Consider the following 26,189-nt stretch of genomic DNA (forward strand, 5'->3'; position numbering starts at 1 on the left):
GGTTTCCAACACTACTTCTTAAAAAAAATCATAGCTAAATTAAGTTTTCCCTGGGAACAAAGTCATTCAGCATTTTATTTTGCCAAACAAAACCCTGTCATTCTAATGTGCATCCTATTAACCAGACAAGAGCAGGAACAGAGAGGCAAGACAAGGTAGCAAAGGTATTTTGAGCAAATAGTTGTGGCAAACAGGTCTGGTTAAACAAAGCAGCTGGTGTGGTTAGAAATACAAAGATTTTCAGGCTAGAAGTACATGCAAGTTTTAGTGGATCAATATTGACTTCAAGAAAAAAGAGAAAGGGGTAAGTGATTTAGTGATTACCGATACGGTTCAGTTTTTGTCTTTCTGCTTTCCTTCTCTCTCTTGGTCAAGGGAACCCTCTTCCATAGCAAACTCCAATCCCATGCGCCTCTAGCAAACCCATCTTCGTCACCACCCCCTTGGGGCACAATCTTATAAGTGTTGCCATCTATGACATCTATAAGCGGCACAGTGCATGTGGTTCTGCAGGGTGGAGGATGGTGGCAGGGAAGATGCAGTTATGTGCAATGACCCGTGTGGCACGTGTGCATGGGTCGTAGTTCATGGGAAAAGAGGTGAGGAAGGGAAAAACGAAAGGATTTAGACAATTATTCACTGTGATTCACAGTATGTAAACAGCTCTCTTTACCGATAAGGCTCAGTTTTATGCTTTCGTTTGGACTTTTCCTTGTGGCTTAACGGAATTCGTTTCCATAGCAAACTCCAGTCCCATGCCCCTCTGGCAAAACCATCTTCATCCCCACCTTGTTGTGGCTCAATGGAATAATCATTTCCATCTATGTAATCTATTAGAGGTACAGTACATGCAGTTCTGAAACATTTATAGAAGGGAAAGAAAGAGCAAAATACAATTTCAGAAGAGTAATCTGTCTAATCTGGAATTTACACCATTAATTATTAAGCTTATGGAGCAGTGTATATGAAAAGTCACTTGTAAAGCTATTATTAAAAAATGAAGCCTCATTAGAAGAAAAAAGAGATAGTCTTTTCTTTATGCTGTTTCAAGAAGTTCTGAAAGCAGAAGAGTTAGGTCTGAAATGCTAATATATCAATTAGTTTATCAATACTTTTTCCTTTATGTGTGCTTCTTTGATCTTCTAATAAAGCGCTGCAGGAGGCAACAGAGGAGTCCACAGGGTTCTCACAGTATTATTATTTCCCATAATTTCTATTCACATCAGATCTTAGCTGTCAACAAGAATGATAAGGCTCTTAGCTTTTACAAGCATAATCATGGATTTTCACTATTCTGTCCTATTCAACTGCTAACCTCTCAGGATAAAAAAAAATGTTACTGGTGCTCCTAGCAGCACTCTTCAGTAGAATTTTTCCTGTTTGATTTGCAATATGTTCCTCATTGTGATCTATCACATAAAATATTCAACAAGGAAAAGACATTATCTTCTTATTCTCCCCAGATTTTCCAAATGAGTTTCCTGTGACCAAACTTGGAGCATTTCCATCATTTTAAGTCAAATCCTATAAGACAGAAAGATCAGTGGGGGAAAGAGAAACACTAACTCTGTGCCTTCATTGAGGCAAAAGCAGCAGCATGCTGCACCCAGGGTACCAGGGTTGGAAGAAGGCTGCTAAGCACTGCCCTATGGCACCACATGCCTCAGCATTGCTGGTTCTCTTGTAACCACTGTGTAATCACGGCTTCTGCAGGTGGTGCTGGAGTATGCCTTTAAAGCTGTCTGTTCTCACCAGCCTCTCTAATGAAGAAGAGTAACACACATTTGATGAAAGCACACAGGCATTTCCACCTTCTCTCTAGTATCCTGGCTCAAATATAGTCGTGAAGCTGAGTTACAGCCTTTAAAATACACAAAACCCACCTCTTCAAGAAAGTTCTGATAGTACAACAGGTTAACGTATAGTTTTTTTAGGATTAAGCAGTTGTCTTATGGGATTAAAGAGTTTAAACAAGCACATGGTTTCCTAAACACACATACCCCCTGACCACACAAGTTAAGAGCACAGTAGCACACAGCAACAACAGCATTTCAACAGCTGGAAGAAATGAAGCCCCTGGGGATTCCCCTCCTCTGTCACCTCTCGCAGATCCCACGCACACAGTGCAGGCATTTCCACCACTTGACTCCTAGTAAGTGCCTGGGCTTGTGGCAGAGACAGGCTCAAGCCCTGGCTTTGGTTCACTACAGACAATGCTCCAAAGTGCTCCAGAGAAAACAAGACCACATTGCAAGACCAAAAAGGAGAAAGGTATAAAACTCTTGAGACCACAGTGGCTTTAAATCCCCATTAAATCAAAACACTTAGTGCTGCTTTTCCTCTACCAAAAATCACATTTTTGTTTAGTTCTTTTGATTGATCAGGCTCCTTACTCAGCCAGAACAGAACATTTTTCTAACAGTCCCTTAGATCATTGCAAAAGACAAGCATTGTCTTACACCTAATCTATGCTAAGCAAAATATTCAGTATGCCTATTAAAATAAACTATCCAGAGATTTATTTGCCTGACTATTTTCCTTCCTCCTCACATAGCTTTTATACTGGGAGGTAATGAAATCATCATACAACAAATATTGACATAGTTTAATATATATATGCATTGATATAGATAAAAAACATACTGACTATAGTTTGAAAAGTGAAGATCGTTACTGTGACTTTTTCTTCCTAAGGGGCCAGACACTGGAAATAACAGGAGAACATTACCTGTCCTTAGATATAGGAGCTATAAGTGGCGCATACCAATTAATTCCCACCTCACAATGGGCATCAAGGTAAACCAAAACCTTCAAAAGAAAAGAAGTAATTGAATTCATATTTCTGTATATGAAAACACAATGACTTAATTAAGCTTATTTACCCTGAAATACTTTCATGTTATGAACAGAAAAATGAAACTTACATGAGTTAAATTAATCCCCTTTAAAAGCAGTATCAATAGTACAATACTACATTCCTACACATTTGTTTGAACATAGAACTACCAGCACCTCATCTCCTCTACCCAACCTCCGCCTTCCCCAAAGACAAGACTTGTGTGTGAACTGGCTCCTACCTGTCCGAGTTTAGCCTTCTGAGCTCCAATGCTCCTAGCTTGGATTAAACCTTCTCTCCTCTCATTTCGAAATACCTTTACAAGGCCATTCCACTGCTTAATATACTCATCCAGCCTCTCTTGTAAGTGTGCTATGAAATAACAAAAAAAAAAAAAAAAGGTGAAGTTTAATAATAAAGAGCTTTGTACTCTTAATACAACAGAAATCAACTCTACTTGAAAGTATCCACAAACATTTAAGAGAATCTTTAATTCAACGGCTTGTACTACTACTCACAAACACTAAACCTGACGAGCTGAAGACTTGGAGCTTGTAGTTCATGGCACAGGTTTTTCTCTGGCACATCTGAAGAAAAAGCCACACCACAGGGGAGAAGGGTGGACAATTCCGGGTCACTTCAATAGATCACATCGTGGCTTTCAGGTCATCTTTAGTATTTCAACCAGGCAGAGAAGTTTCTACACTTCAGCACATGGTCTTTCCTTATCCGATAATGCCACATGTGCAGTTGAAGGTCCCACTTTTCAGTTAAACATTTCTCCTCACTCACTTTCTGCCTCACAAAATGTTCTGTTGGTCTATTAAATCTGTAAACCTGAGACAGAAACCCACTATATTCAAACTATTGCCCTCCCTCATCTAGACCAGTTCCCTCTTGGGGCTGTGGTGGTCTTATGCTAATCTTCTAATGAAATAAATAGTAAGAATAATTGGAGGGCCAGAACTGCAGTGAACAAACTGTGGCTCATGATACTGATGAGACTGAAAATCTTTAGCCAAAGGGACTTGGTCAGTAATGGGATGAGTAACCCTGTAAGAACCATGATGGGCCACGCTTAAACAGTTGCAGATTTGTATTTGTACATTGGTCTTTGCTAAACTAATCTGGAAACCACATTCCTACCACACAATTTGAAAAAGGATCCTAGCGTTGCATAATATTTTTGCACAGATGATTCTGTTGAGAAAACTCACAAAGGCAGAAGGACTGGCAGTCAGGCGCTTGCTGTTTGAGGCTACACTGATTTAGCTACTGGTGTTCATTTAAAATCTATTTTTGTACTGAAAAGCTCAAAAGAGTTGCCTACAGCTTCAGTTTCTCCCAGTCAGGAACCAAAGTAAAGCCACCTCAGCTTCAGCTGAGGCATCCATGCACTGGTTTTCACTGGCTCCAAGGGTCTGCTAGAGGCCATGCCCATGCTGATCTAAGAGGAGAGAGTATGTGCAGAAGTGGAAGGAAGAAGGATGTCCCCTGCAGCAGCAACAAGCCACCAGGTTGTTTCAGTAGCAACATCCTCCTCATCCTGAATGGAAATGATTGAAGTCTGGAGCTTGCTGCAACTTACATTTCAGTATGTTTTATATTCTTGCTGACAGTATTAAAAGAATCTAGATTAAACAAAAGCTACATATAAATAATTGAAATGAAAATGGTGTTTTTTAGAAGCACATTTTCCAAACTTGAAAATCCAGCAATTCTACTGAAGAACAGTCTTCAGAAACCACTATCTTTTAATACTCTTATTATCCCTCCTTTTCACCTTTACAAAAGAATAAATTTTCTCAACTAAAAGTTTTACATATACTCTTCTCTCTTCCCACACGCATTTACAATCTCTTTTGCAAATCCTTGTGTGTTAGGAAAACATCCAGAACACATAAATATCAAACTAGAGAGAGAACAATTTTATCACATATGCTGAATAAAATAACATGCCATGTAATATATATAGAATATGTGGTACGATAGCTGTGATATAAATTTTTATAGGATAAAATCAACAGAGTTATGAGGTCATACTGAAGTGGTACTAAGAGAATCTTTCTACCACACCATTATTTATTCTGCAAATTCCAAGTACGTGTTACGGAAGGACTGTCAGGAATGTTTTAAAGATTTAAAACCTGAAGTTATTTCCAGCTCTCCTGCCTATGAAACCAAATGTTTTAGTTATCAAATGTTCAGCTATGTAAGGCTCACAGGGAGCTGTAAAAACCTGTCATATTGGTTGTGTAAAGCTTTTCTACAGCAGAAGTCTCAGGACTTTGCAGTCCATTATCTGAAACTGCGCCAGGGTTAGCAGCAAGTGCTATTTCCCACAGGAAAAAGTGAATTTTTCCTCCTTCCCATATTACAAAGCCTGCATGACAGTAGTGTATAAAATCCTGATACTTTTAGTCAGAAGTACTGTTTGGCCAGTGTTAAATCTTGTTCACCTCGAACATGTATTTATGATATCTGTCAACAGCTTTACAACATTCTGGTTTTTGTTTAAAAATGTATATTTCATCTTTCAAAATATTATAACCACCACTCTGGTCTTCCCTTGTTCGGGGGCTTCTCTCATGTCTCAGTGCATGTTTAAAGCATGAACTCAATGTTGTTTTTTTTTTTAAACCACGTCCTTTCTCCAAAAGATCTTAGGCACTGCAGATTACAAGGACGGGGGAGGAAGAAAGCAGGTTTTTTCTCTTGAGTCATGGATGTCAGTTTGTAGAAAAATAGTATCAGAAGTCCTCCCTAAAGCAGCTGCCCAAGTCCCCTGCACTGTAATACTACTAATATGGGGCTCTCATCTAACACAAGCACAGCTTCCCCACTGCAAGTACCATTATATAAATTAATAAAAATACTGTTACCTGTCTCCTCTCATTACATCCCCTTTGGTTATGTTATGGGATGCTGCACCAGTGGGAAACATAAAGAAAAAACAAGTGAATGCAAAATGTAGACAAAGCCTTTAAATGCTACTAGGAACACTGGCATTTACCTTGCAGTCACTCTTTGCAGGTGTGTGGGCTACAAAAGTGAGCTGCACCAGCTGAGATATTGACCTCTATGCTTCAGAAAGCAAGCAAGCTGGTATCTAAATACATAACAAGCAGTTGTTGAAGACCTATATCTATACAACTGTAATTGTAGGGAGCTTCAGAAAATCTGGTGTTATAAATTCTCATTGCCCTTCCAGAACAACTGTAGCCTCCACTCAGCTAGCACCACAGCAAAATAAACTGTTTCTATCAAGAAACACAAGCAAGACTGAGGAGAAAAATCCCCATGAGCAGCAGCGTGGCTGCACTGACACTGTGGTAGAAGCTGCTGCAACACTTCTTGGACTCTAACAAGCACTAATACAGAGGTTGCCATTGAAAATATCAGAACTAGCACCATTCAATTAGCTTGGCATCATCTTGTTACCGTTTCCTTTGTGCTTTGACAAAGGAAAAAATGCCCGAGCAGAATTCAGCACATCTCTCTGTGCAGTTATTCACAGTCAAACCCTGCTGTTTGCAGAAGAGATTAAGGAAGGAAGGGAGAGTGTTGTTCAGCAAAAAGACTGCTCCCAACTGACTCTATACAAAGAATTATAACGAAAAGGACATTTTCCAAGCATTGGAACTGTTCCTCCTTGTCAGGCATAATATATATAAGCTTCTATGCAGCTGTAACTCCCTTCTGATGAAAGAGGATTTCTAATAACAGAGGACAGGCAAGGCTCTTTACGAGCCAGCCTTTAGAAGCGTTTGCAACTGCTACACTCCATTTTAATTTCATACTGCTGAAGAAGGTGGTGGCTAAGAAATAAGGACAGCCACACTGAGTATGAGCAAACATCTACCCAGTTCAGCATCTGTGTCCCTCAACATTGGCCTCAAAGAGTGTAAAACGCTCTTTGCTGTGTGGAAAGCCAGATATGAAGTATGCAGTCTGAAAGCAGGTGGGGAAGGAGAAAATCCTGTATTTGTGCTGTCAGCACTGCTTTTCTTGTAGCTGAAAGGCAAAAAGCCACCAGCAGCTCTGGTGTGATTAAAAGTGTTTGTGTTTTGCAGCTCTCCTAACAACTGGAAATCTCTTCAGGAGGCTTGGCACGCTTCGCAGCCTGTACTAGTTCATGCTTCTCTCTGGGGAGAAAGAAGTGGAGCAAGATTCTATTCTCTTGGCCATTTTTCATCTAAAATGCAATCTGAATTACTGAAATTAAGTTAATTATGTTTACCAAGTAATAGCCTAAAGCAGTTTGAAGAACTATTATAGTGAAACAGTACAGTTGCAGCAAGGTGTTCAGAGCCATTCCAGTCTGTGCTTGTTTTCCAGTCACTCATACATGAGAAAACTGCATCTTGAGCTTGCTTTACTGAATCTTCTGATTCAAGAAAGCTATTTGGGAAAATGAAGTGTGGGAAATAGAGAGACAAATGTCTGCTGGATGTTAGGTCCAGGCTGGCTATATCTGCTAACCATTCATATATGAGCAGAAAGCATAAGTAAAGTTCTGTATTTCAAAAAAAATTACTTGAAAAATCCTGCCTCTATTTAACAATTGTCATGTAGTGGAAAACTGTAGTACGAGCTGTTATGCCAGACAAACTCATTCCATGAATTACATATGCATAGCACAGAGTCAGCTACAACTCACTTGAAACCCAAGTACTGAGTCCAACCATTAGTGAAAAGTCTGGTAATTTTTCTAGAGACCAGCAGTGTCATAGTTATTTTATGCAGCTAACTCAGTCCTTGAATAGCTCTGGAGGAAAGCTGTGATCCCAGCTGAAAAGGAAAAACACAGCACATGTCTGCTGATGGAATTATTAAAATTATTTCCCTTAGGAGAGAAGATATTTTTGGTTTACAGTGTGTGTATATACCTAAGCCAAATTCTCAACAGCTGTTAAAAGATATAGGAGACTATAATGTAGCATTCAGTATCTTTATTAGACTAAGCCAGATGTAGTTAAGTTTACAATACAGGTAACTTTTCCTCTCCTGTAAAAACAAACAGAAAATGATACCTACCTTTCTACAGGTATGATGTAAAAAATGAACAGACAATAACTACTTTTAACAGCAACTTATAAAAGGCAACCTCAACTATGTGACAAGTTCAGTTATAAAATTTACAGTGCGTACACCCGCAGAAAACAACTCCTCCTGTGAGGCAGGAACTGGGAGAAGATAAGATCACTTGATAAAACAGAAGGTTTCGGAACAGAGTCATCTGCTTTCCATGCCATTACCCAATTCAGCTATTATAAAAACAAAGAGGAGGGTAAAGGGAACGTATCCTATGCTGCTGACCAGTTCGAACTTGCCTGTGCTCCTAAAAGCCATGGTCATAACTGTCTAGAAGAGACTGTCATCCTGAATACTCAAAGTTATGTTTTTATTTATGCATCTACTCTTTTTCTGTGTCAGCTTCTATTCAAGAACTATGCTGCAATAAGACCTTGCAGAATGTGCAGCTTCGGTGCACTATTTTAAAATTTGTTTAAAACCAGACAGGTTTCCTCTAATCAATCATCTATCTCTAGCATACCACTTTCAGTTCTTCTCTGTATTCAGCCTTGATTAATGCTGAAGATACCAACATTAAGGGAAAAAAGTCAGTGTATGTTTATATTTGTAAGAATCAAAGGTATGTAGGTACATCCTGGCTATAAAGCAAGACCAGAATGCATATTACTAAGGAAGAGGAAAATGTCTGGACTTCTGAAAATGTTGAAAGGCAGAAATTAAAACATACTTAAATTCTCAAAAGCCCCTGCTCCTGTAAGAAACAATAAACACCTTAACGTGATGTTTAATTAAAATAGGGTGTTGAAAATTAAAAAGATACTGAAAATGAATCAGAATAATCCGATAGTTTTGAATGTATTTTTATTATAGCAACACACACACAAAAAGGGAATTTGGATTCCTATATGGAGTAAAGAAAGAAATTATTCCTAGCAGGCTTAACCCAAACTCCTTCAATACTTTTGAACTACTTGTTTTCACAAGAGCTAAGAGAGGTACTAGCTATCCCAGCTTTCTACTATGTACTACTCCACAACTGTGGTAGAGACCTCTCCACAAATCCTGTATTTCAAACAGCTGAATACACATGAAGGATTGCCACCTTCATGAAAACAGTTCATTGGAAAAGAGCTTTCCCTTCATTGAAAAAAATGAAAGGACTGTGAGGAAGCAACTTACTTTTCTTGCAGAGTCAACTCAATCCATGGCAGGTAATAAAATGAAAGAAAACTATGTAAAGAAAAGAAAAAGTTTCTTTTTCTACAAGTAGTAAGTTAATATTCCAAATATACCTTTGTTGCTAAAATCATCAATCAGCACGATTTCTGCCAAGTATTTCCTAGGTGTTCTCTTAATGACACTGTGGACTGTCCTCATGAGTGTAGACCATCCTTCATTGTGAAAGACAATGACAACACTGGAGGTGAGCAGGTTATCATCATAATGCCAGTATTTGCATCTGTAAAAAGATTTGATTTTATTAGTTTTGACATTGTGATTTACAGAACTGCTTAACAACGCTTCAGTGAAGATTTCATTTGGCCAAAGATGAAGACAAACAGGATATAGTAGGCAATGAGGCTTAAATGCACCACAGAGGTATGAGGCCCAAACAGCAACTTGCTTCCAGCCAGTGAACCTTCTTCCCTCCTGAAAGAGCAAGGATGGAACTGGTGAACACCACCTGCCTCAATAGCTACATGCTTCCTCCTGTGTAGGTGGCTGGCATTACACGGACCCCATGAGACATCCCTACCACCACCACCTTGCATGGCCAGTAGAGAATTGTGGAAGAAAAGCCCCAGTCTTCAGCTGCCTAGCTGAGGGTCCTCTTCAAAACATGAGGTATCATGATTTAGAATGGACTCTGCATTTGGCTTGACACAGAAGATGACAGTGCTGTTTTTTTCTGAGCCTCTTGAAATCAGACTTACCCAGGACTGTCTATAAAGTGTTTATGTTGGCTTTGTACAGTCCACATGCAGAATCTGCATAATCAGCAAAGTTAAAAACATTGTTGTGGCAAGGCAAAATCATTAATTTCTACCCTTTTGCAATAAAATAGATTTAAACTTCGTAAATAAACTTGCTGGAAGTACAGCAGCAGGACATGAAATGCTCATGTCAGCTACTCCGCACAAAGCTGTCTCCATTTACAAAAACTGACAGAAAAAACATACTCTCTTGTGGGAAAAATGTAATCCCATGGCAGATGTGATCTTTACTATTTATTATTCATGGTTAAACTTTAAGATATAAGAAATGCAGCTTAAAGCCCCAACCTTACCAAACCCACAACCTTCGATTCCCTATGTCAAAATGCAGATTCACATGTTTCACCAGATGTAAGAAAGTAACAGCCTAATTTCAATGGTGTCCTTCGCTGAAAGAAAGGAGAAGGGAAAAAAAAAGCCCACAAAAGAGAGAGGTGAGAAACCAAACAAAAATCGTGCAGAAAACTCAAAGGAATAAAGTGAGAAATTAAACACTGACGGGCTGCCAAATTTTAGAAAGAGGCCAAGAATTTGTAGAGAACATATAAATATAATGCCTATATAAAATTTGACAGTAAATGCTATCAAATTTGCTAACACAAATTTTGATGAAAATAAACGGTTTCTAACCCAACAAATACATGAATGGGCATTCAAGTAGCAGGTTCGATCAACCATGTATCTGGCTATAACACGTTTCCAGCAGCCAGATCAGAATTGCATCAACTGAATGCATAAGACTAACCAGTGTCAGAAAGAGTAACATAGGAAATGTAGCTACTGCCTATGTTCATTCCTACTAGATTTCTTCAATTTAAGCATCAGTATTGGTGTGTTCCAGCTTGGTGTGCCATGAAAAGTACTTCTTTATCCATCTAAAACATGTTGAATTTCAACTTCACTGTGGACCTTTTTCCTGAGGGATTACAGATGATTTAGAAACAAGCAATACAAGTAATTCAGTCCACACTTTCCAATATTTACTAATCACATTTATCAACAATAGATTTAATTTGCAATTGTAATGTCCAATTCCTAACTGCCTCACTAAATAAGACTGTTCACAATCTCCCTAATTACAGTCAGTCCAAGAATTTCTTTACCTGGAAGTTTTGCTACCTGATCGCTAGCCCCTTTTCTACCCATGATATTAAAATTCCTATTGCCAAACCCAGAGACATAGCAGTTTTGATTTCAATAGGCAAAAGACTTCCTTTTTTAATCTTTCAGCAAGCAAAGTCACCACTAAAAAGAATTGAATTTTCAGTACTTTCTTGTACTAAGAAAATATTCTTGACAAATAAAAAATGTTACACTTATGGATGCAGAGACTTCCATAGTTATATTTCTCTATAGACAATAAAAACTTTAAATGCACAGAAACATTGCTGTGTTTGAAAAGAAATTATCTTAATCATCGGAAATCACCAGAACTGCTGAAACTAAATTAAATTAAATGGGGAAAGAACTCCTATAACAGATCTATAGAAGTATTTCACTTATTGTCAGGGAACAGCACCAATATATATTTCTCACCCTGCCCACCCCCCAAAAAAGAATATTGATAGAAACATATTATTAATTTTGGTTCTGTGAGAAAATTACAGAATCAAAATAGTCTGTAAGTCCAAAATAATAAGATATTTCTTTTCTTAGGCATGCTGTAAGTGACCTCTGAAACAGCATGATCGCTGCAAGTACAGTTTGCTGACTAAAAGCCTCCATTTCAATTGTTTTTATGCCTGAAGTAGTCAAGTTAACAATATTTATAAGCCACAAATATACAAATGCTAGACTGACTGTTTAAAATGCACGGTTCAGGCCACTGATGCCTGCCTTCCACAGATCCCTCTCAAGATCTCAGCTGATTACAGATTGCAGTACTTCCATCTGTAGCACAAGTATTTAAAGCATTGACAATTTAGTCATTTGCAGAGATAAAATGGATATGCTACCTAGGTGTGCTAAGTCAGCTGTGTAAAGGAGGTTTTCATTATACATTTAATAACTAATAAGACTAATAACTGCGTTGCCTTACAAATATACTCACCTGGATTAATTTTGGCAATACAGTTAGTTAAAATGGAGGAAAATGGGGTGTTATATATTCAAAGTCAGCATGCCAGCTGAATACCATTCAAGAGCTCCAGGTAAAAAGTAGTGGAAATGAATAGCAACTTTCACCTCAAAGGATAAGCTGGATCTGATGCAGGCTGCACTGTGCCGCTGACCTGTAATTTCAGCACTTTAGCTAGGAAAGTGTTCTGCTCTCCAATTAAAAAGAAAGGCAGCAACTACGTTTCAGACTGCCTTCAACAACGGAAACAAAGCAAACACTGCAAAAAACCTCAAAGCTTTTGGTTGCTTATTTCTCCCACTTCCTGCAGTGTAGTTTAGTCATATTTAGGAACAAAAGAGTGAAGAGCATAAAAATGAAAGACAGTAAGTAATTTTAAAAAGCCAAACCTATTACAAAAGCCTGAACTGAATAACACATCTGTGTGCAATTTATAAGCATTTTTTGATCTGTATTTAATACGTTTTAAAAACACAAAACCAGAGGTCTAGACAGGCTTTTTGCTACATATCCAACTTAATCTCCTCAAATCTGTCAGCACATTTTACTTTTTAAACTTGAAAAATCATGTGTTGCTAAATGTGCCATTTGCAAGCCATAAAATCACTACATTTATACCTCCAGTAAGATCATACTTTTAGTTTTTTTCCAGAGGTTTTATTTCACTTATTGGACAGTCCACGGACTAATTCACCAAGCCCATAAGCTCAACAGACTGCAGTAACTCCTATGCACAATCCTGCATTGAGAATTAGAGGTTTGAGACACTGTAGTTGTTTTAGATATGTGCAATGAATAAATATTTTAATCTCTGCGGCAATTTTTCCCAAGAAATGTGAATGTTGCTCAAGTATTTCAGCGACAAAAATCAGGAACCTCCGCTATCATTTCCTTCACAGCCGCAGACAAGGAAGCAGGGAAGTGCCGTTCTTCGGTGGAGCAGCACTGACATCCAGTGGTTGGCAAACTAAATACCAAGAAACCGTAAACGCATTTTCCTTGCGTTTAAAGCCGAATTTTACAGTACCAGCTTCCCTGTAAATTTTAGGCACCAGAAGAGGAAAATAAAAAGCCTCAATTTCCAGCCTCATGCTTCAGTTTTAAAAGCTAGGGTCAAGTAGATATGGATGTCCAGGCAAAAGCTGCAAGCTACTGAAAACTGGCATGGGCAGATTCAAAGTACAAAAGGATCTGTGACAAAAAGGATTTAAATATATTTCAACCTCTAGCTTCCTCACCTGGGTGCTGTTCTGTCCACGTACGGTAGCATGGTATCCTATCAGGTGTAGTCTGCAGGCCACATGTGAGGATATGCTTTGAACCAAACTGATAAACAAACTCACTTACAAAAACGTATCTTGAATTCTTATTGGTATAGCTGAGAGGGCAGCACATTGCAGCAGGTATGCAGGAATGACAGAGTAGAATCCTTAAGCTAGTCTTGCCTCTAGACACTTCACTTTTCCTGACCCCTGTAAAGAGTTACTGTATGGGGCAAGAAGAAGCAGGCATGCACGGATCTGTGAAGGGCTGGCAACACCTTCCCTGGGCAGCGCTGCTTTGCCTCCCTTGTGAGGGAACTCGCAGGTGAAAGGAAACAACACCTTCAGAGCAGTCCATGAATAAAAACTTCCTATCCCCAAATCAGCACTGGTATTACTGAACAAAGAAACGGGCTGACTCATCACTGGAGCGAGAAGAAACCTTCTGAAAGATACAGTAGTGATCTACTGGAGAAACAGGGTGAGCAACGTTTCTTCTCACTATTAGCCTGTATACTTCAGATGTGAATTAGTCCTACTTCTTCTCCACCCCTGGTAGGGAACATCAGTGTCGGAGACCGTGTCACACCAACATCCCTGTCCCTTGCTCACAAAGTTGTGCACCAGCCACAGCAGGAGAGGACCCCTTTTACAGGGATCCCACTGCACGAGAAGCTGGATGTCTGAGCTGGAGCCCTCCTTGGCTTGAGGAAACTTCTGCTCTTACAGCTTTGTATTCTATTTATTAGCTTGCTTTACTGATGTCCAAGGGCCCCACAGACATGACCATGGGTACATGCTCCAAGGACTGGCTAACCCTACAGCTGCCCTGTTAGCAACCACTAACAGTTGTTAATAAGGAGGCTGTAGGGCTGCAGATATATGCTCAAATTTCCTCAAGGTAAAAAGCCCAGGCTAGAGGCTGCTTCTCCTGGAAGAGTAATCCAGCTATCAAGCAAAAAAGCAAGAAGTGATCCTCGACAGCAATTTAAGGGTGAGCTCCAGTCAGATAGATACTTAGAGGGCAGTCAGAGATCTTGAGCCAACAGAAGTGCTTCCCATGTAATCCTGAATTCCTACCTTCCCTAGTATACCAGCACCTAAGATCAGAGAAAAGGGATACGTATAGCGGCTGCAACCAACTCTGTAACCTGATACAATCTTCATCAAGTCAACTTGTGAATTAAGTTTAACTAGCTGAATTCTTTAACGAAGTTATTCTGACTGGGTGGTCTTGCTTGGCATGAGTAGCTGCTTAAGCATGGGTACCTGAAGTTGCTGGAGCCTTAGGCCACAACAACCTCTGCTTAGTTACGTAAATGAAAGCCTCGAGGCCAATGCAAATTAGAAGATAAAGCAGATACATCCTTAGTAAGGAGCAACAACTGGAGATAAGAATTAATTTACCACCACAAAAGAACTCAATGGCAGACAAGGAGATCCCAGACCAAAACCAAGAGGCATGTGCAAGGCCCATGAACAACATGTATTGGTCAGGTGCATAGAATGTAAGGGTATAAAACCCCAGGAATTTCTTTGTTCTGGGTCTCTCTCTGAAGGCACCCAGCTCAAGCTGTTCCTATTCCTGCACCGCCGAATTATTAAATCATTTTCTAAGAATCTGACATGTGAGACTGCTGTGGGAAACAAATTTTCTTTAACAAACTATCAAACTAGCACCGTCACTTACCAAAGGCACACCAGTCCCCTCTCCAGATTTTAAAACACTGTACCTGTGTGCTCAAACTCAAACGTAGCAGCACAGATTCCCCCGAGGTAGCAGGCAGATGCTATTGCATTCCCATTACAGCTCCAGCAGCCAACTCCTAAGAAGCTAGAGTCAGCCATTTCAAGCTGAGAACCCTGAATCAGTACAAAGCTGCAGGTCTAAAATTAGCATTTATCCTGAAATTGTAACTGACATTTGTAACTGACATTAAACGGAATCTCTCTTCTCCATTAGTATAACACTGCTCACAATTTTAAATAGTATTTTAAGTTTTATTTCATGTTTAAAATTGTATGAGATTCATAGTGATATCAATTAGCACCTATTGGTAATTGCTTTATAATGTATGCATTTTTCTCACTCTTTGAGAGGGTCTAGCACTAGCAGAGCCCCAAAATAAATTAGGAGCTCTGTTTTCATTTGCAGCTCCCTTTTCTAGTAAGCTCTGATAAGGACACAGCCGTTCAGCAGACAGCACGCTGTTTACGTACTTTAATACTGAATTCAGGGCTGCTTATTATTTTAAATCATCAATTTATTATGACTACTGCAGCAAACTGCATCTACCCCCTAGGAAGATGGATGAGAGTTTCTTTCATCAAACACCAATGGTTAGCTCATCTGCATGGCTGGCATCATGAAGGTTCTAGCTGAGACTGGCTGCTTCATGTCTGCAAGCTAGAGGGATCAAGCCTAAGTCTAGAGTAGATAGAAAGAGATTACAGAATCAGGCATTTTTTTGTTAAGATACAACCGAGTCAATCTAATATTAAAACTAGATTTGTCACCTATGAAGCCTTACAGGGTATTTTTATGCACCATCAACATCAATATAAGGTTATAGTAGTCAACTTGCAAAACAGGGGTTCTGGAAGAGAAGTGAACCAACAATCCAAAGATAGTTTGATCAGCTGAGTAATTTATATATATTTCCCCTTCAGCAGACAGCAGCAAAACCTCTACTACACACAGCCTAGCAGCTTAAACCTATGCTGAACCATAGTATTCAGCTATTTTTACATTAGCTACAAGCATTGTCTGTTTCCATTCCTGAAGCGGCCTGCAATACATTTTGTTACTAGTGCACCTGGAAGCACAAGCTACGTCTCTCATGCATCCAAAAGTGCCATCATCCAAATTCAGGGCAAGGCTTATACAAAGATCCAACATTACAGCTAGTAGGAAGGTTAAAGGAATAAGCCTTTCATTTCTATCTTTGATCACAAGATTCTTGCCCATGGTATTGCTTGACAACACTGGCAAAGATGAAGCAATAAACACCACAGGGCAGGAGAGCTGGGGCAGCTTCCTTAAGGAAGGGGAAACCCCCTTCTAGAAAGATGAAGCCAAAGCCCTCTTCTTTCCCGTTTTGGTTTAAAGTGGTGCAGTACCTCCCAGCGCATCTCCAGCCCTTCTGCAGCACCGTGACACACTGGGCACTCCTGCAGGAAGGAGATGGTGCAAGTGGATCACTCGTCACCAATGTAGGACACTGCTGTGAGCTAGCTGCATGGCAGCAGCTTGCTGTGATGCACTCCCTCTCCCCTCTGAAGGGGCTAGCGCAGTGTCCTCAGAGAACACTGGTAAAAGCAAACACAACAAGCCATAACTAGTTCCCACCTCAATGGAGAAATTATGACAATTAGCAAATGCAGCAGATTGCAGCTTATGTAAAGCTCAAGAGTCCACTGTGCATAATTTTGCGTTTATCAAACACTGTCGGGTTTTACCCAATATCATAAATAAAAGGCTAGAAGGAAGCTTAGGGCAATGGGCTCAGTCTCACAGGAATGCTTTATTTCCACCGTGCCTTGCTCAACAGATATTAAACCCTGAATCTCCTGCCCATGCTCAGCTGGACTGAATTATAACTTATATCACAAGTTTATTTAAATGCTCTACCACTCTAAGTTCTAGTTAACAGGAACAAAATAGAGCATTTATAAGTTCATCTATTTTTTTTAGTTTCACATTCAGATTACAACTCATTTAACAGAATGCTTCCTCCATTTGCCCCAAAATTTCTATGGTGCAAGATGGCACCTGGAGGGTTACGTGAACAGCTACAGGAAACCTCTCAGGCTTTTCTCTGCCCTCTATACCCAAGTCAAGGTTTAAGGTAGAACTTAAATACACTCCAGGTGCTGCACTATACATTTCTGTTGAGCAAGAGGTCCTGGTTAGAGCTTGATCTTCTCATTTCAGATGTGAAACCCAACTACAGTTAGAAAGAAAGAACTTCCAACTACAGTTGGAAAGAAAATCCAACTACAGTTAACACACCTGGTGTCTCTGTCAACTTCCTAGTACTTTTCAGGTGAACTATTTCTGTTGAAACTTATAATTCTAAACGCTAGCAGCCAATGCTAAAAAGACACAGGATCCATCTTCATTGTAGTTTTCACTGCTGGGACCTGAAACGTTAACAGAAAATGCTTGGTTTTGCTTTAAGGCCCATGCCTGGAATTCAAATCCTTCCTGACCACAAGGAGACGCTCTGACAATACATGCCTAATTACATTTTAAACACATTTTTTCCTCCAGGACTCTTGCCAGTAGTAAGGCAGCTGATAACCTACAGTGGAAAGCCAGTCTTCCTGATTTAGTGTGACCACTATAATTCACCTGATTCTCAAGCCCAGCTCTCACTGAGGCACACAAAGATTTATGTGCATACTATAAAATTAGCTTTCTTGGTTACAGAACAGTTCCAATGTACTATGTGGCACTTGAATAAAAGGTTTTCCCAAGGTACCTTGTGAAATGAAATCAAGCCCCTAATGCTCCATTGCCAGTGACACAGATACCAACAGTAATTACTGAAATATTTTTCATACACCAGTATCGAATGTGTAATTTGCACAGTGCTATAATTAAGGAACTAATGACATTCCGAAGAAAGCAGGGTCCACTCCAGAGCTTTGCTATTCAATCTCCTTAGCTATGACAAGATTGACTGGATAACTAACTACTTATTGTAAGAGAACATATTAAATTCATGTTATTTGCCCATTGTAAAAAGACCATCCATTTTTAATGAGCAGCCAAGATTTATCTGCCTTACTTCATACCCTGAGTAATTGCATATGACTAGAGACTTCAGCATTTTTTTCAAATCAAGTCCAGCACCAGAAATTTTCTATACAGTTTGATATTTTTACAGCACTTGGACCAACCAAAGGGTCCAAGCTGTCACCATCAAACTACAATAGCAGAATATCTTAACTAACATCTCTGCTTTACTAACACATAGCTTTGTATGTGTGTATTCTTGGAAGTCTTTATTTTTGACAAGAATACCCTCCCCTGCTTGTACTAAAAATAATAAAAAATAAATTAAAAAAAAAAAAAAGCCCTTCAAAACTACAATTTTTAAAACCAAGCCAATTCTCATTTCTTTGCGATTTATTTTATAAAATGTCATGAGCTGCAAAAACAGTTGTCCAAAAATACATTTCTGTACACAAGGAGCATCATATTCAAGCAAAGAAGAGTTACTTTTCCAGGTTTTTCAACAAAAGCTTATTGCCAGTTGTTCTGTTTGAAGTAAAAAGGCGACCCATGGCAATAGATCCAGTTATTCGAGGATGAATTTGTGTGGCCCAGGGGACATTCCCTGTAAAAGCAGTAATGTCATTAAAAAGTCAAACTAGATAACCCATGGAAAGAAAAAACACTTGAAAATATTTACTTTGCCATGATCAGACTGACAGATGTGTGTGGGTGATGCAGCTGAAATGTTGGCTCATGCTGGCGAGCAGACAGCAGTTCTCTATTGTCATATTGAAAAACAAAAAAAATATCTAGTAAGAGTTTAATTTGTCTCATGCCATAAACATTCACAAGGAGTCATGATGCTTCCTCTCCCAGTCATACTACTCAGAATAAAATTCCTCTAACATTTTTCAAAAGAAGCTGTCAAAAAATAATCTGGCTTAAATACAGTCACAAGACTAATACCCTCTGGGTCAGTAAGAATAATTTGTAGGCAACTTGTCCATGGGTTGGATAAAAACAGCATATCAAGCCCGAGCAAAGCATGTTGAGCACTGAGCCTTTCTACAGCCAACACAGTTAATTACCTTGGCATGAAATCTGATCAACAGTACGAACATCCCTGGCTGAAGGGATGTAATGCAAGTTAGTTAATAGGACAGATAGGGAATTTCACAAAGCATCACTTACAGCATACTTTAAGAGAATGCTTCTTGACTTAAATTTCAATACAAAGTGTATTGAAATACAAAGTGCAGTAAGTGTGACCCAAACCCAGCAGATGGAACGAATGGAAACAGCAGATGTGGATTGGAGCGTTCTATTAAACAGTGCAGGTTTTCCTTTGTGAAGTTCTTAGTATTTTTGAGATAAAAGAAACTACAAAGAGACTAGTGCAACTAATGTATTGTGGATACATAACTTTTAGAAATACTGAATAGATATCCTTTGGAACAACTCGCGCTGTTTTGGTCTTATATAACTAGGTGCAGTTCTTGAAATGAGCCATACACCAGCTAGCTTCTTTTTGGAGCCCCACACTTGCAATCATCAGTGGTTTTGTCCATCGAGCAGTTTCCTTTTTGACTCTTTCATAGAGAAACCATTATTTAAATGTTTCCCAAGAACTACCATGATTTCAGGTGTCACAACTTTGCCAAAAAGGGCCCATTTTGAGGACAACCTCCCCAAAACACAGTAACAGTCCATTCCTACATGCAGTAGGTCAAACAGGCATGGCAGAAAACCCACTTGGCTGCGCTAAGACCTGCTGATGGAGCTCCAATGCAAAAAGGAAGAGTGGGGAAGGTAGATGCATGGATTGGCTACCTAGGAGGAGTACAGAAATATTGCCTGAGCACATGCAGAGAGAATTAAAGGGAAAGCTCTGTTGGAGTTGAAATCTGTGAGACAGGAAGGGCTTGTAGGCAAAAGACTAAAGAAAACATGAGTTTACAGCTGAATGAGATGCAACTTTGTGTCAAAGCACACAGAAAGGACTGAGCCACTCAACACCTGATTTGCCTCAGTCTTTCCTTGCAAGGTTTGCTGTCACGCATCCTGCGTGTCTAGTGGCAAAGTCTGCGGAAGTGAAGGAATATCCACCATAGCAGGAAGGCTGGGTAAGGGACGATTTCACTGGACGTATCACAGCAAATTGGATAAACACAGCACAAATTCATTGGACTGGTTGGGCTGTACCAGATAGTGCTGAGGGAGCTTGTGAGGCCACGCTCTGCCCATTTTACAAGTTCCTGGTACTTGACTGTGAACAGAGGACTGGAAAAGACAAATGCCATGCCCACCTTCAAGGAGGATCCAGGGAACTATCATCAGGCAGCTTAATCTTAGCCCCTGGAAACATGACGGAGTATATGCTGCTGGAAGCCATTTCCAAGTGCATGAAAAAGGTGACTTGGAATAGTAAACATGGTTTTACCATGGGCACATCCACCATCCTGACCACGAAAAAATTTCCAACTCCAAATTAATACTTTCTGCCCCAGCAAACCAGCTATTAACAACAGCCACTGGGAATAAAAAACATAAGACTGTGTCCTGCAAGGATCCATTTGGGATAATGACGTAAACAAAATGCAGTTTGACTCTGCCTCCTTAAAAGGAGGCCAACATACAATGACAGCATTTAAAGCTAGAATTTGCATTAACATTTTTTTCAGCATACTGAGATTATTATACAACACTTGCAGCTTTAATAGTCATGGAGCAGAACTTCCATGAGAATTCAGGAAAGAATATTATTCACTGATTTGACATGACAATTAACCATCGACTTTGAGCAATTTGACTTGTACGAGTGATAATCACTTCATGTAGGTCTCTTTAAACTTGTTGATTTGGAGAAGTGATTTTGCAGCAGGTCTCTTCAGTTAGGCTTTTACCTGTAGCTCCAAATGCAACAGCCCCCTTGGCCACCATTGTGCCTGCTTTGTCCTGCCAATCTTTAGATATACCATGGAAAGTAATAAAACAGACTGGAAGAAGCAGAAGAGAGGCCTGGCCCAAGGACTAACTTAACATCTCATACCCTCAGCCATGGAGCTGAGAGGATATGGACATGGTTTGTTTTTGTGTGCGTGTGTGGGTTCTGCTCCCTTCCCTTCCACAGACGCAAATAGGAAGAAAATAGTTGGATTTACCAAATTTCCAGACAATGGAGGGGTGGGTGGGTGGGGAAAGAGGTACAGCTTCAGTGCCTGGATGAGACAACATCGTGTTATGAATTCATTAGTGTCTTGTGAGATTTTTGGAACTGATTAACTTTATCCAGGAAAAAATTATGGCATCCATCCAATACTTAAAGGGGACCTACAAGAAATCTGGGGAGGGATCTTTTATAAGAGCAAGTAGTGATAGGACAAGGGGGAATGGCTTTAAGTTAAAAGAGGATAGATTTAGATTAGCTATAAAGAAGTTCCTTACTGTGAGGATGATGAGACACTGAACAGGTTGCCCAGAGAAGCTGTGGCTGCCCCATCCCTGGCAGTGTTCAAGGCTGGGTTGGATGGGGCTTTGAGCAACCTGCTCTAGTGGAAGGTATCCCTATCCATGGCAGGGGGTTGGAACTGAATGATCTTTAAGGTCCCTTCCAACCCAAACCATTCTATCACTCCATGATTCTCTAAAACCGGAACCAGACTACTAGAGCTTAAATGTGCCAGGGATCTTCTAATATGAAGATAAGGGGAAGCCATCAATACAACCACATAGAAGTACCAGCTGCCCAAGCAGGACTCGGACAGCACCTGCAACATGTATGGAGAAATCAGAGAACCTGAGAGGATGGAAGATACAAGCAGGAAACTTCTACTACCTCAGCGGACACAGTAGATATAAACTGTGTTCCAGACATTACTGTTTCAGGCATCACTAATTAGTGTTTCCAGAGGGCAGCACATCAAAGAACCCACAAGAGAAGCAGCACATTGAGTCCTCAGTACAACGTGGAGCTCATCTGAGGACACCTGTGTAGGAACCATGCTCTAGTTGTGGCCACAACACACTGAAATTCTAATGCCAAAAGAGGTGGCCTAGTAACACCTCCTTTTGAAAAGGGGAACTATAAAGGAGTTGGTCTTATTGAAAAGGGTAAAATGCCTTCAAGTTATCTGGAGCTTTTTTTAAAGATGTCATATTAAGAAGCTGGGAGTTTTTATCGTTAATCATAAAAAAAAAAAACAAAAAAAAAAACCTAGACAGGAACTAGGGAAAGCCAGCATGATTAAAAAACAGATGCTGTTAAACAGATATTCTTTAAATGCACAGGGTGGCATCCAAAAAAAGAAAACCTAAATGAGCACTAATTTAGGAAAAATAGAATGTAAATAATAAGATAGATTAAAAAGAAAAAATAAAAATAAAAATTGAGAAATAGCTTTCTGAAGTATAAAAGCTGCTACTGAAATACTTTTTTTTTGAACACCACAAATAGGATGCCTGCCAGAAAGTCTGTTGGGCTGGTAGACGATCAAAATGCAAAAAGACCACTTCAGAAGCAGGAAAGCAGGAAAGCCAAATTAAGTATTTCTGTTAAACTCTTAGCAGCGACCAATGCCAGACACCTAGGGATGAGAACAAAAACAAGGCAAGCACACAGTGATATTTCTATCTTCAGCTACTTAAAGCTTTTTTTTTTTTTACAAATCCGGTATTTCTAAAAGAATGCAACATAAATTGACAAACTGTTGCAGTATATAAATACTGCTGACACCAGCCTTGTTATCAAACAAACAAAAGGAGGAAAACATGACACCAATTTTTATAAAAGGGCTGTGGGGAGCTAAAGAATTGCAGACCACTAAGTCTGACTTTTGTGTTGAAAAGAAGCTAGCCATAAATAACAAAATTAGCAAACCATAGACACAGCTTCTGTGGAAGAAAGTCATGCCACAGAAACACACCATCATCTTTTGAAGAAATCAGAAACTATGTAGACACAGGTGAGCTTATTAATAGAATAACTGAATTTTCAAAGCCTTTGATGAGGTTCTTTGCTTTCTTTACAAGCAAAGTTCCTCATCAAGGTATGGCAGCGTAGGATAGAAGATCTCTTAGGTTGATAACTGTTACAGTGTAAAAACTGTCTATTCATTCCAATTTTTTAAGGAAGTTTGTGACTATAGTAGCATTAAGTGTCTGTGCTGGAAGCCAAGCTGTCCACCTCTTCTTCCAGGTCATTACTGAATAATAGAAAAAGTTCTTGGCAGTTGCAATTAGAATGACTATAAACAGCTGCAGAATAATTCAAGGACGCGACCGAGGAAATGAGCTGGCAGGAAAGCTCCCTGTAAGCGCAAATGAATGTACATGGAGTGTTAAACCACTTTTAGTGTAGCCAGTGATAGACCTGAAACTTGGCATTACTACTAAAAAAAAAAAAAAAAAAAAAAAAAATCAATATTGGAGTGAAACGTGAATAACTCTTTAAGCATTTTAGCTCAGAGTTAAAGAAAGGACAAATAGAATGGCAGGAATAATAAGGAAGCAACATGAAACATTTATATAATAGCTTGATGCAGGTATCTCTGATATTACCGTATCACAGGGTGGCAGGGTGACAGAGGTACATGACAGTATCCGGGAGGAGAGGCTAAACAAACACCATGTTCTTCAGCCTGGAAAAAGTCACTGACTCAGGATGTCATTAATTCCAAGAGTAGAAAAGCATTTAAAAGATAAGTCTGTACACAGAAAAAGGTCTATGAAGCATGACAGTCCTGTTGCAATTTTTGGCTCAAGTGTCCCAGCTCACTGGTTGCCAGGAGTGAAACTTACTCCATTCTTGTATGTTTTCTCCCAAGCATATGTTCCTGGCCAGATCTAGAGACAAGATTGTAATGAAAAATGATATCTGGTCAGATCCAGAGGCCCACAAATTGCATTTTATTTTAAAATACTCTGGACAAGTGGTTTATTACACTGGAAAAACAGCTCAGTTCTTGTTCTCCCTAGCAGCAATTCTCTTCAGTTTTGATTTTGAGAGGACACACCTTATCACCTGACAGCATTCACCCTCAAACCTAGGTCCATTTTTTATTTCCCTGGCATGATGTGTTTATCTTGAATCCACGATCATCCAGAAACTTTATAGCTCCTTTTTTTTTTTTTTTTTTTTTTTTTTTTTTTTAACATCAGCTCTACCTCTGTGGAGACTTCTGATCATGAAAAATAAATAAAATCCAGAGAGCAATCAAATTAATATCCTTCTTCCCTGAAGCTAAAATTAGTTTTATCGCAGGTCTGCTAGGAGGCAGGTACAACATGTAAAATTCAGTATAAAATATAAATGACTGCTCTAAAAAGTAAGAGGCTGCCACCTATCAGGATAATAAAAAAAGATCTGAAAATGGTAAAAATCACAAAGTTTTAAGAAAAAGGTTTCTTTCGACAACTGTACAGAGGTTTTGGACAGGGCCTGATAAGCTGGCTCTACCTCTCTGCAACTAGAAATATGGTGGAAAACAGGTATTGCTTCACCTAAACCCAGTTTATGGCTCCCCTGACCCTCCTGCAGAGCACTCAAAGGCTGCAGTGAGATGATGCCATCTTTGAAATTTTGTACACTGACTTTTATGTATCCCCTTAGATTACAGATTTTGTTTAATCAAACCTATGACTTGCCGTATGCCAACGGAAGTGCTTGGCTTCAACCTCAAAATAGACTGGTTAAAATCCATAAGGCAATAGTATGCAGTGCTCGCAAAACAGAAATATTCTGAAGTACCTGACAAGCAACTTCAACACACCATCCAACGTTATTCCTCTCTACAGGGTGCAGCTAGAGTTAAGGCTTTTTGCAGCAGCTGAGACTGCCCAGAATCATCAGCAAAGTTCCTACTGAATCAATGAAGACAGCTGACAAATCAACTTGGCAACGCATCCGACTCCAAAGTCAGATACAAACAGGATTGAATCCCCCTTTATTGGCATGTCTTCCCTCTTCCCCCTCCAGCAGGGACAAGCCCCAAGGCTACGTGGCTTTCAAGCTGAGAAAGTTCTTGCAGCACTATTTCACTCCTGCTAGCACTGCCTGGGAAAGCTTTTGGCATACTTCACTGAGCAAACTTGACTGCTTAGGGTGACACTTAAGAATTTTGATGCTTAAAGAAAGAGAAGGCTCAAGTGAGGTCTAACTGTGTGTGAATGTCTATGAACGAATAACCCAGCCTCTGCCTGAAAAGGTTGATTATACTGCTTTTTGGTAGGATTAAACTGAATATTGACCAGCCGTATCAACCAAAATGGCTTCTGGACTTTTTAAACAGATCAGTGGGAGGAAAATAAATGGTGCATCTGACCTTTTGCTTCATTTCTCTCTGATATCTGGGGATGAGCAGGAGGATGAGTATGTTGAGACCTGAAAGCATATAGCAGTATTGGCCAACCTTACATTGCTTCTCCTCTCTTCTGCTGTTCCCAGGAGACACATAGAAGCTATAAACCTTTAACCTACTTAGGGCAATTGCAAGCATCTGAAGCATTTAATACATAAAATATTTGAAGTTGTCAGAAAAATGGCTTTTGTTCACATTGTTTTCAATGCTGTTTTGTTTACTTGCTTAGAACATTAAATAATAAAACCTAACTGGTTTGAGCTGCTGGCTTTGACCTTCATGGAAGACTTATCTGCAAGGTGCTTGGAGGAAACTGTTCCTAAAATTCACCATTTCTGTTTTGATCGGCCACATGGTTGTCCCTCCTATTACTTAAAGTATGCAAAGTATTTGCTGCTTCTCTGGTAATTTGTATTTATTACCCTCCTTCAAAACAGAACTAAAGACAAACTCCGAGATTAGGCAAAAAACACTTCAGGAAGCTATAGGTTTGAAACTATGTGGCAGATATATATGCTGATGCTATCCACCTGAGGGAAAAACGGAAGGGAGGGAGTACTTGGAGTACTTGAGCTCTGCTGCCAAAGATAGGGCTACTAGCCTGGGCAGCGGCAGCCCAGTCCCACCTGCACATGACATGCTGCCATTTCTGCTCTGCTGTCCTTGCCGAGCAGAGAGCAAGGAGGAGAGCATGCTTCTACCTCTTTCCCACTCTCTCCAGGGAAAGCAGGGCCAAAGCCAGCTCTGCTAACATGAAATCCTGCCATCAGCTCCCCTTTGCCCAGTTAATCACAACACTTGACAGGGAAATGGGTTTTCTCTGTGGACTTCTTTAGTCCTGTTGCCTCCTACAAAAGGGGCCCTGAATGCCTCAGCAGAAGCAGCAGTGTCTACGGAATAACCTT

The 26,189-nt window shown here is 39.7% G+C and overlaps 1 protein-coding gene across 2 annotated transcripts in view; it reads right to left on the bottom strand.

Moving 5' to 3' along the window:
• The window catches only part of GALNT7 (polypeptide N-acetylgalactosaminyltransferase 7), a 42,572-nt gene that overhangs the window by 14,432 nt on the left and 1,951 nt on the right, over positions 1-26,189 (bottom strand). The window contains exons 2-5 of one of the 2 annotated variants that reach the window (XM_030493364.1): positions 9,166-9,332; positions 3,078-3,208; positions 2,729-2,808; positions 325-507 (exon numbers count right to left, since the gene is read on the bottom strand). In XM_030493364.1, coding sequence (XP_030349224.1) covers positions 325-507; positions 2,729-2,808; positions 3,078-3,208; positions 9,166-9,332 — 561 coding nt within the window. Of the gene's footprint in view, positions 1-324; positions 508-673; positions 857-2,728; positions 2,809-3,077; positions 3,209-9,165; positions 9,333-26,189 lie in introns of both variants that reach the window. The other variant, XM_030493366.1, reaches the window with a different exon arrangement.

Source organism: Strigops habroptila, chromosome 7 (assembly GCF_004027225.2).
Source record: "Strigops habroptila isolate Jane chromosome 7, bStrHab1.2.pri, whole genome shotgun sequence".
Lineage (NCBI taxonomy): Eukaryota > Metazoa > Chordata > Aves > Psittaciformes > Psittacidae > Strigops > Strigops habroptila.